This window comes from Callospermophilus lateralis, chromosome 7 (genome assembly GCF_048772815.1).
Source record: "Callospermophilus lateralis isolate mCalLat2 chromosome 7, mCalLat2.hap1, whole genome shotgun sequence".
Classification (NCBI taxonomy): domain Eukaryota; kingdom Metazoa; phylum Chordata; class Mammalia; order Rodentia; family Sciuridae; genus Callospermophilus; species Callospermophilus lateralis.
The window spans coordinates 12,129,742-12,141,895 of NC_135311.1; the positions used below are offsets into that span (position 1 = coordinate 12,129,742).

General features: G+C 42.4%; 1 protein-coding gene across 1 annotated transcript; it reads right to left on the reverse strand.

The window, feature by feature from the left end:
- Positions 1-239: 239 nt before the first annotated feature.
- Positions 240-1,379, reverse strand: Kcnj10 (potassium inwardly rectifying channel subfamily J member 10). Its single transcript, XM_076862882.1, has one exon. The coding sequence runs from the start codon at positions 1,377-1,379 to the stop codon at positions 240-242; it is 1,140 nt and encodes a 379-aa protein (XP_076718997.1).
- Between the last annotated feature and the right edge of the window lie 10,775 nt (positions 1,380-12,154).

Sequence of the window (12,154 nt, forward strand, 5' to 3'; positions counted from 1 at the left end):
CCATCCTGGCATAAGGGAGTTGTGTGCATTGGGGTAGAAGCAGGGGGAGGTGGGGGAGACAAAGGGAGGAAAACTTGAACTCCAGTTGGTTCAGACTTCCAAAGGCCTCTGGGTTAAAGAAGGGAGAATGGAGGATGGATGCTTCTGGAACTCTCCAGTGACCCCAGGTAGTATCCCTTGCCCAGGGCTTCAAAAGAGAGGAAAAGAGGCCAGAGGGCTGGGAAGGTGGAAACAGGCCCTCAGACATTGCTGATGCGCACACTTAGGGCACTGCCCTCCTTCTCAGCTTGCTCCCTTAATGACTCCTCCAACTTGAGCTTTTCAGGATCTCCATAGCGTACAGTGCTGTCACGGAGGCCACTAGGAGAGGCCACTTTCACAACCTGGTCAAAAAGGCTGAAGTCAGCTATGTATTTGCCACTGGCCGACAGTGAGATGGCAGGTGTGAATTCATAGCCCCAAAGGATCTCCTCCGGCAGGTAGGAAGTGCGCACCTGGCAGGTGGCACTTGTGGACTCCACTGTACCACTTAGGATCAGTACCAGCTCAAAGTCACCTTCACCACTGCGAAGGGGGAGATCTTTCAAGGGACTGGTCTCATCTACCACATGGTAGAAGGTAAGGGGCAGAATGAGGAAGGGACTATCCGAGGCTGTGTCTACTTGGAAAGTAACATTGACTTGATTGAGCCGAATGTTCTCACCCTCCTTCGTTTGATGAGTCTGAAGCAGTTTTCCTGTCACCTGGCAGCCAATGAGAAGGCTCTTACGCATATTGGCAACCCGGATCATAAGGCAGGGCTTCCCATTGTGCGAGGCTACAACTGCATGCTGGCTGAAACGGATGGTCTCCGCACGCTTCTTAGGCCGGGCAATCTTTGCCAGGAAAGTACCTGTGATAAAGATTTCCAAGATGGTGGTGAGCACCAGCTGGGCAATAAGAAGCACGATGGCCAGTGGGCACTCCTCACTGATGTAGCGGAAGCCATAGCCAATAGTGGTCTGGGATTCAAGGGAGAAGAGGAAGGCTCCAGTGAGTGTGTGCACCTGTACCACACAAGGAGTGTGGTTGGCAGGGGGGCCCAGCTCCAGCAGGTCCCCATGGGCCACAGCTACCAGATACCACACAACACCAAAGAGGAACCAGGTGCCTGCAAAGGTTGCAGAGAAGAGGAGGAGCTTATAGCGCCACTGCATGTCGATAAAGGTTGTCCATAAGTCCTTGAGGTAGAGGAAGCGCTTGTCAGCAATGTGTTCCATTCTCACATTGCTGCGGCCATCTTTCGTGAGGACTCTCCGCCGTCGTATCGGTGGGCCCACTAGGGGCCGGCTTTCTGTCTGAGTGGTCTGGCTGTAATACACCTTGGCAACTGATGTCATCTGGAGGGGACAAGACAGAAGAAATGTTATTGTAGAAATCCAGCCAACTCCTAGATATCACATAATAAGAATGAGGCATTAACATTCATCTTGGCCCTACTTATTTGTTCTTTTATTAGCAAATATTTATTAAGCACTTGGTATATTGCAGCCATTGTGCAAGGTGCTGATGACCAAAGGTGTAAATAGAATCACCCTTGCTCTCTAAGAATTTGAAGTCTAGAGAGAAAGATATAAGTTCAGTAAGCAAATAATTGCAATACAATCTGATATTTGTAATTTTTAAATAAGAGGTAGAAAATAAAGAGTAGTAAGTTCATGGTTCCTTGAAAGTAGGGAAAGACTAATGAAGGCTCTACTAATCTCCATTCGTCACAAAACCAGTTCTAAGCAAGTATATAATTTTGAAATAGGATCCTAACAAATATCTATTATAAGGCAAGAAAGGCTACTCCATTGAAATCCTTCTAGGCCAATCCCTCGTAACATATACATATGCCCTTAGTTTCTCCATTCTCTCTCCTAGTTCCAAGTTAATAACCATTTATGATACTAAGATACTCATCTGAGTAAGGAAATAGCAGAAACTGCCATTCTTCTGCCCTCCAAGATGCTCTTCAAGTATCCAGCCCATTTTATTTATTATTATCATCATATGTTTGCATCATCTGGGGAAATCAGGTCTGGGTTAGGGTCTCAGTTGTCTCAGGAAGAACACGGACAGGACTTGAGCAAAAAGCAGTGATAGAAGAGAAATAACATATTGAAGCTTCTTGGTATCCTTGAACCATTACCCCAAAAATTGGTAGGAAGGCCAGAACGTAAGGAAATAGCAGAAGCAGGAGAGTTACAAGGGCATTTTAGTGGCTATGTCTGCACAGGATCAAATTCAGGATTGCTATTTTCCCTGATAATAGAAAGTGAAACAAAGATCTGAAATAGGAGACAATTTATTTCACAAGGTCCCTGGCATCTCTGCCCAAGGAATAACTTGTACTTTTCCAGCAGACAAAAATTCAATCACTAAGCCCATGAACTCTGGATTTGATGAACCGGATCTTCTGGGAAGGAGTAGAGTGATCTCTAGGGAGTTTGACCCTTTCTGGAGATCATAGAGGGTTATCATTCTTCGTTTCAAAAGCCTGAGCTGTTGCATTTTATCATTCTTCACATTTCTCCCCTCCCTTGTCCCTGGAAAATTCTACATTAGTTTGGTCCATTCATATTCCCATCCAGGTAAACACTTGAAATGGAGATCACCAATGAATGAGAATATTGTGAATGTTCAGAGGCAGCTAGGATGCCCATTTACCAGTCCACAGTCCATTTGGAATTTTATTTACCTAAGAATACTACTCAACCAGACTTGAATGCTATTTACTGCCCAATGTCTTTGGCTACTTTGAAGCAAAAAACAAAACAACACCAACCAAACGAACAAAAAACTCTACAACTCTGAAGTTTGGAGAATTCCCATTTAGGGCCCAAAGACAATGCTATTTAGTATTCAGTGGTGGTAACAATAATAAACCCCACCACAATGCCTATGCATAGGTTCCATTTTAGAGTTCAATGTAAATCTTATTTGATTGATCCTTGAACTCTTGAAAAGAAGTTTTAAAACCTCCATAAGAGACTCTGAGGAATATTGGAGAACAGAGGAATTTCAAGAGAGTTAGAGATGGGTTAACATGATTTTAATTTTCTTTTTTTTTAATATTTATTTTTTAGTTGTAGTTGGACACAATACCTTTATATTATTTATTTTTATATGGTGCTGAGGATCGAACCCAGGGCCTTGTACATACTAGGCGAGTGCTGAACCGCTAAGCCACAACCCCAGTCCATGATTTTAATTTTCAAAAAGAAAAATGAGGTATGCTTTGCCAACCATAGACAAATAGGTAAGATAATGATCCTAGGCAAGATTCTTGAATACAATTTTAAGATTCTAAGCAGGATGGGAGAAAGAAAGTTATCAATAATACTCAGTGTAAGTCTACAAAAAACAAGTTGCATCAAAATAACTTAATTTCCTTCAATGATAAAGTTGTTAAATTGACAAATCAGAGAAATTCAATTAAGCCGTACTTAAGCTTCAGCAAGATTTTTTTCACCAGATCTATCATATGTCTTATCCTGGAGGATGAGAGAGAGATAAATGAAAGAAGGATAATCCCATTAGGTGACTTAAAAGTAGAAAATTAGTTGCACTGGTGAGTGGACCATCATGGCCTAGAATTAGCTTTCTATTAATGTACCAGAGTGCTTTATCTTTTGTCTTGGCCTATTCATGTTCTAAAGACTAATTTCATTCAAAACCAGAGAACACCATGGCTATCAATTATGTGGATGACATAAAGCTGGGATGGATTACAAATACAAGGGCTGGGCAGAATTAGGATCTCAAAGGAGCCAGATAAGTGAGCCAAAGTAATAAAAAGGATTAACACTGGATTATTTACTTGGGTTCAAAAATTACCTGAACAAGTTCAAGACAAGGAAGATGAATGTAACTTGACTAGCAGTACCATGAAAAAAAAAAGAATTAAATATTTTAGCAGAAAATAATCTAGCAGAAGTTCCCTTTTGCCAAAAGAGAAAAAAAAAAGCAATACAATCTTAAGCTACTTTAAAGTCCCTAGAATAAGAAAGTAGTTGGTTCTACTCTACTCCCTTCATCCCACGTCTATAGAATAGAGTCTCAAGGAGTAATCAGGATTTGAAAAGATTCAGAGCCAGATCACATGGCAAATGGTTGAAGGAAAAAGGGAATTCAATCAGGAGAAGAGACAAGGTAAGGATGTAACAGACGTGTGCCATTATTTGACTTGAAGGACTATCATGTGAATGTAAGTTTGGTCTAGTTTTTTGGGCTCCAAGAGGAACAACCAGATCAGTGAGTTCAAACTACAGGGAGAAAACTTCCAATCTTATATTATAAAGGACACTGTAAGGATCAGGACAATCCAAATGTGTAAAGAGTCCCTTAAAAGGTGGATGGTATCATGACCCTGACAGCGTGCAAAGATAGTTTGGACCGGCACTTTACAGAGATCCTATGTAGAAGATTAAAGTTTAAGATGGGGGTTGAAAGATTGTCTCTAATTTTGACTTCACTCATAGAGGATCAGGATGCCTGTCTCCTCCCTGATTCTGAAACAGGGGCACTTTACTACTGAGCTACATCCCCAGCCCTTTTTATTTTTTAAATTTTGAGATAGGGTCTCACTAAATTGCCAAAGCTAGCCTGAGTTTATCATGCTCCTGGGATTACAGATATGCGCCATCACACCTGGCTACCCCTGCACTTTCTGTGGTGACATTCGGGGATTGAGGAAAGATTCTGCATATTGTGGAGATTGGAAGCTCTTAGGGATCAAGGAAAGGCTTGTTTATCATTCTTAAAATAATAGCCTATGATTACTTATTACTTTAAAATATGTAATTTGATCTCACAACACCAAGTAGTTAGGAAAGACATCATTAGAAACTAAGGCTCAGAGAGATTTGCCTCAAAATAGATGAGTGATGGAGTTCGGACCTGAACCCAAGTCTTCTGTCTCCTGGTTCAGATCCTTAAAATTGTAGTAACTGCTTCTGTGGACCCCAGGTTCATTTTATAGATCTCATGCTTTCAGAAGGTACCTGTGTAACTCTGTACCAAGGACCACAGTTGAGACAGAGAAGACAGAACCTGGAGCTCCTGGATCCCAGCGTTAAGGTCATCAGCTAATTGGCACTAGAGATTTTGGCTACTGGCTAGCCTCTTTGTTGCCCCCGGCTGTTGTGTTTGCCGCCTCCAGATGTTATGCCTACTGTTGCCAGCCTTTATTTCTGCCACCTCCGGCTGTGATCTGCTGCTCCCAGCTGCTGTGACACCTCCCACAGCCAGGCTGCTTTGTTCTCCAGGGTGGCCCCAGTCAGAGCAGATAAACAATCAGTACACTCCACCCCCAAACTGGCCAAGGCCCCTGGGGAAGGAAGCAGGCCAAAGTTCTGTCGCTGCCCCACCCAAATTACACATCCTTCCTCTAGAGGGTGCTATTTCCCCCCAAACAGGCCCAGTCAAATACCAGAGACCCCATTATCAAGACAAGACCAGCCTGTGAGCAGTGAAAGACAGAAACAGGTTCATCCACTGTCTCCCTCCTCTAAGAACTAAACGAATGATTCTTTCCCTAATACAAAAGCCAGTCACACCTACAAGAATGTCCAGCATACTCCTTCAACAAATACCAGTTCCACATACTGCTCAGTGCTTTAAGCTCCCTAGAGCTGTGTTTTATTACATGCAAGCTCATTTATTTTAATTGGAAGTCACTTATTCTCCAGAATGAATGAATTTATCAAAGACTTTCTTGGATGCAGGACTGATCTTGAGTTGTTTGTTGTTGTTGTTGTTGTTGTTGTTATTTTGTTTTTTGTTTTTTTTGTTTTTTTTTTTGTTTTTTTTTAACTACTGGGGTTGAACCCATGGGCACTGAACCCTATCTCCAGCCTTTTTTATTTTTTATTTTGAGACAGGTCTCAATAAGTTGCCCAGGCTTGCTTCAAGTCTGTAATCCTCCTGCCTTAACCTCCCAAATTGTTGGGATTACAGGTATGAGACACAGTGTCCATCTAGGACATGGCTCTTGTGACTTTTCTAACTAAATTGGCCAAACCTCCTCCCCATCCCCATTGCTTCAGGGTAAACTTCATGCCTCTTAGCACAGCATTCAAGGCCCTTAATGATTTGTCCTCTGTCTACCTTACTCTTGGTAATCTTGCACACATGCCTACACTCTAGCTCTATAAAGAACCTCAGGATCCTTTCTACCTTTGAACCTACTTTCATACTGCCCAGCTCTGTGCCTACCTGATGACCATCTGCTTACCTTTTAAAACCCAACTGAAGTGTTAGTGATGCTCTTGGAAGCCTTCCCCGCCCTCAGAGAAATAGATTTATCTTCTCTGGGCTTCCTCCCAACCCACCCCGACATAGGTTCAAGAAGCATGCTCTTGTGCATATTGCCATTTTACAACACCATAGTGCTTTGAAATGTTTGTTTACCCTCTGTGGTCTCTTAATTCAAGGCCACAGACTGCCTTGCATCTGTTTCCCTAGAACCAAGTGTAGTTTATTAAGAAAGGCAGAATGGAGGGATGAATAAAAGCCTTGGCTTGTCCAGAGTGAGTAGGGTTGCAGCCTCAGTCCACCTCTCAGGAGATAACTAGTGGCTGTGGCTCTGTGGGAGAGGACCCAACTTTACACAGGCTTCACTAATGCTGCAGAGGCTTACAAATTCTTTTTTGAAAAGGGGGAGAAAGAAAGCCCCTAGATATCAGTGCCAGCCCTCATCTGGGTCAGTGGCCTTTTGCAGCAGAGTGCTGGAGTTGACTATGCTAAATTATGTGACTAGAAAAGATGCATCAAGTCCCTCCCAGGAGTAGTGAGCAGAAACACAGGAAAAAGCTGTGCACCTTCTCCCCAAACCTGTCAGGTTGGAAGAAGGGACCCCAAGGAAAGAGTAGTATTTGTTTTCTCTGTAACAAGAGCAACTCGACTAAAAAGACACTTGGGAGATAAATACTAAATGCATCATTTCCAAAAGTGAACAAATCCTCTTCTCCTATCTGTTCTCCTCTTTTGATTCCCTAAATCATTAAAGATGCCCTTATCCTCTCCACTAGCTACAAAGTCTTGGGATCATCTCATACTCTCCTCCATCCTGTGGATGTATTCCTTGTGCCTCTTCCCTTCATTTCGTTGACTTCCTTTTGGTCTTTCTTTCTAGCCTCCTACTCACCTCATATCCATTCTTTCTGTCCTCAAATCCATCCTACTTTGCCACTGGATTACTCTTCCTCATTACACCTCTGATCGTAAATCAGTGAACATTTATCCAGTACTTTACAAAACACTTTTGCATTTTATTCTCATGACTATCCTAGAAGATATTAAGCTCATAGTTCCTATGTGATGTGAATGGGTGCATGGTGGAGCTGGACTTATGCTTAGGTCCTCTGGCTCTCCAACTTTCCATTTTTCTTTACAATATAATGGTCTCAGTTCTTTCCCTAGCTCAACAAAACTTTAATGTCTCATTAGCTACCAAAGAGGTCAAACTCAAGGGCATCTAGGGCCTTCCGTGATCTGATCTGAAACCTCCTTTCCAGCCTTATTTCCTATCACTCCTTACCTTTAGCACAAATCAGAGGAAACCAACAACCCCCCATTCCCTTCTTTCCTGCCTTCATATGATTGTTTATGCTCTTCCATCTTGGCCTCTAAGCCCAGTTCAAATGATCCCTCTTCCGAAGCCTTCTCTTATATCCACAGCTTTAAGTTATAGCTCCACTTTGTGGATTTCCACATATGCAACACTTATACACATCAATACCCTTTAAGGCACATCTCTTGGTGCATGTCACATCATTTGACTTCTACTTCAAATAAGCCTATTGAAAGAAGACTCTAGGAATAATATATCTTGGTTACCCTAACAATTAGCACAACGTACAGCACATAGTAAGTGCTCAAGAAGTACTTTATGAGTGAATAAATTAGAAGAAGGGGCTCCAAAACCCTCCAACATAGGGGTCAACAGAGGAGAACTAGAAGGGACTCTGACCTCATAGTAGGACTGAGGACACTTGAAAACTCTTGTCCTAGACAGAAAGGATGAAACTTCACTTTGTCCTACAGCCTTTGGAGCTTTTCATTCCCCCTTCCTGTTTGTATCTTCTCTTGACTTTTCTTGTAATGTTTTCTCTTTTTTCATGTACACATGGGAATCCCAGATAACTAATTAGAAACACTAATAGATATGCAAACAAACCAAATGTTTTCTTGTGTGATGATGTTGCCCACCATGCGCAGTTGGAGTTGTGTTTTCATGCGTCCATTACAATAACTATTATTTAGCATCTACTGAGTACCAGATTCTAAACAAAGCACTGAAATTATTGATGTGGATCAGATAAGATTCAGTCCTTAAACACCTTCGAAGCTGATCAAGGAAGTGATTATAAAACAGGAAGGAAGTCATGAGTGCCACAGAAGAGGTATCAGTGAAGAGCAAGGGGAGTTCATGAAGAGAAAAGTGACATCGAGCTTAAGGAATCAGGGTTGGAGAGGTAACTAATATGTCTTAGCTGAGCACCTAGGCACTGGAATCAATTGGTTTTCTCTTTTAGTGTTAACTCTTATAATTCTCCCAAAGAATCCTTTAAGAATTTTATTGTCCCCATTCAGACCAAGAAATATATTTAGTGAGTAAGATCATATGCTGAGATTTTTCTTCCAAACCTGACAGCCACACTCAGGGAAGACCATGAAGAAAGGTGACATTGGGACTGGGCCTAAAGGATAGGCAAGATTTGAAGACTGAGGTTTGTAGGGGAGGATCAAAGAGAAGGACCTTACAATGAAAACAGCATAGAGGAAAAGATATAACATTGAGGAAATCCAGGGCTACTCAGGGAATAAGAAGGCATTTGATTGACGTATGGGACAGCACAGGAAAGACCTTAATAAGACAAACTGGAAAAACAATGATGTGATCTGATCCCACAACAGCCTCCTGCTTTGTAGCCTGCTTCATGCTTTTAAGGTTGGGCAGCAGCTACAGCATGGGTGTGGAACCACAGCTCCCTTGTCCCTTTCCCTGTAGAGCTCAATCAAGGCTGCTGGGCATCCTCTCACAGAACCACTAGGTGACTTTCAATTTTGACCATGGAGTACTTCCTCTTTCAAATGTTTATCTGGGGGATATGGAAGGAATGAGGGTCAACGGCATTTACTGAATGCCTACTTTACACTAACACTTCACATTTCATCTTTGCAATATTCCCTAAAGCATACCTTACTAACCTTAAAATACTGATGAGGAAGTTGAGGTTCAGAAAGCCAGAGGGCACAGCTTCTAAGTAGCAGGGCTGGGATTTGTACCTGGTTCTGATCATATTTCAAAGTCTTTTCCACTGTAGATTCAGATTAATATTACAGGGAATTTTCCTTCAATGATCAAATACAACATTCCAAAATTGGAGAAGAGGACCTTAAGTGGTTGGCAGGAGCCTAACTGGTGAGAAAAAAGAATCACTAGCAGTGGTAGCTGGGTGTGGTGGTGCTTGCCTGTAATCCCAGCTACTTGGAGGCTGAGGCAGGAAGATCCCAAGTTGGAGGACAGCCTTAGCAATTTAGCGAGACTGTGTACTGAAACAAAAAAGGAAAAGGGCTAGGGATATAGCTCAGTGGTAGAGATTCCCTGGGTTCAATCCCCAGTACTGAGGAAAGAAAGAAAGAAAGAAAAAAAAAAAAGAACCCTAGCAATGATTCCCAGCATGATACATCTGGTGATTAAAAGCAAAAATCTTTCTTTGTGGCTGCTTTTCCCAGCAGTTCATGTCTATATCCTCTTTCCCCATCTCCGTCTCTGGTGCTATCCTCCTTTTCTCCTTTCTGCTATCATGGATGCTGCCCCACTTGCCCCATCTTAATTTCATTTTGGCTGTTGCTAAAATGTTTGCCCCCTTCTGTTCTCCTTTTCACCCTCCATGTTGTCTTTCTACTCTCTACACATCTTTCTGGATCATCCTTCTTCTTATAATTTCTCCATCCTCCATCCTAGAGGTCTGATTTTTTTAAAGATGGTGATATGGAGGAATAATGCTATTCTATCCATCTAATCTCAACTCTCTCTTTTATTTATTTGTTTACTTACTTACTTTGGGTACTAGAGAGCAAACCCAGGGATGCTCTGACACTGAGCTATACCACCAGCTCTTTTTATTTTGATATAAGGCCTAACTTAATTGCCCAGACTGGCCTCAAACTTGCAATCTTGCCATAGCCTCCCAAGTCACTTGGATTACAGGCATGTGTCACCACACCTGGCTAATCTCAACCCTTATTTTGAAATTCTTTATCCTACTATTCTCTTATTTCCCAAGACCTACTTGTCCACATTAATAGAGATACTCTAAGTGCTGGATCCTCTTGAGCATTATCCCGATTTTTTTCTGCAAAAGGGTCTCTAGATTTAAGGATTTGGGAGTGGGATCAGAATAGAAGGCAGTTTCCAAGAAAATAGGGGCAATACCCACTATGGTAATTAAATCATACAACTTTTTTAGATTGGAAGGTATTTCTGAATCAGTCACTGTTGGGTAGATAGAAATAGGGAATTGTGCCAGGTGTTGTGGGAGGCTAAGGCAGGAGGATTACAAGTTCAAGCCTAGCCTGGGCAACTAGTGAGAACCTATCTAAAAATAAAAAATAAAAAGGGCTGGGGATGTAGCTCTGTTGCAGAACACCCTTGGGTTCAATTCCTAGCACAAGAGGGGAAAGAGGTAGAAGAGAGAAGGAAGGAAGGAAGGAAGGAGGAAGGAAGGAAGGAAGGAAGGAAGGAAGGAAGGAGGAAGGAAGGAAGGAAGGAAGGAAGGAAGGAAGGAAGGAAGGAGGGAAGGAAGGAAGGAGAGAGAGAGAAAAAAAATTATAGATAGCACCAGCTCACTCTCTGTCCCAGAATCAGTCACCATACCCAGGTGCTGGATATTTAGAGAGTCCTATTCACAGGCAGAAGGGTTTTGAGCCTCAGAACTGGAGGCTAGACTGTCTCCAAACCCATGCTTATCTCACAGTTGAGCCAGGTATGTGTCCATGCATAGCATTCTGGAGACAAATGAGACAATCAGGCACAAGGATGGATAAGACCAGGCCCAGCAAAAAGGGGCAGCAAGCATTGCCAGGAAGAAAGTGCACTGCACTGGGAACCAAAAGACTCAGATGCCAGTCTCAACTCTGCCACTGACTCACTGTGAACTTGGGCAAGTCCCTACTTCTCTCAGCTTCATGGTTTTCACTGTGGAAGGTTGTATCAGTTCCCCCTCCAACTGGAGCACACACCCTTGCACAGGAGGCACTAGAGTCACAGGATGCACTCTAGCATATTTTCCTCCGATATCAATGTTAAAAATCTTGAGGGAAAACAATATTTTAATATTATACAAGTGCCAGGCACAGTAACTCACACCTGTAATCCCAGCTACTCGGCAAGCTGAAGCAGGAGGATCACAAGTTCAAGCCCACCCTGGGCAATTTAGCAAGCCCCTATCTTAACATAAAAAATCAAAAGGACTGGGGATATAGTGTGGTGGCAGAGTGCCCCTGAGTTCCATCCCCAGTACTGAAATAAGTAAGTAAATAAGTAAATAAATAATAAAACATATACATATAAACAAGGAATGCACAACAGAGTAGAATGAGACATTTATATTACTTAAGACCAAAACAAATCTCAAGGGCATTTAATGCATAGCACCTGCAGCTGGTCTCTGTAGCTTCAGAACACAAGCTCCCTCTCCTCTTTCATCCAAAAAAACATTGCTGGGTCAGTTTGGAGGTGCTATGTTAGAAGATGACTAAGGTCACTTCTTCCTACTATGGTCCAATCTCATTCTTCCCACTGGCCTCAGTGGAGGGAGGAAACAAGTACTCATCTACCTTCCATCAACTGTATTATCTTTTTTTGGATACCAAGGCCCACTTGAATAGTGACTTTTGAAGCCTCCAGAAAGAGATCAGTTGCACTGGGAACTGAAAAGATGCATTTCCAGGTTTCCAGATGTGTATTGTTTTTTTTTAATTGGAGGTGGTGGTACTGGATTAAACCCTGTGGGCCTCATGCATGCTAGGCAGGAGCTCTACCCTGAGCTCTATCTCCATCTCCTTCCAAATGTTCTTAATGAGAGAAGGGGGAAGTGAAGAGGAAGGAGACGGGTATAAG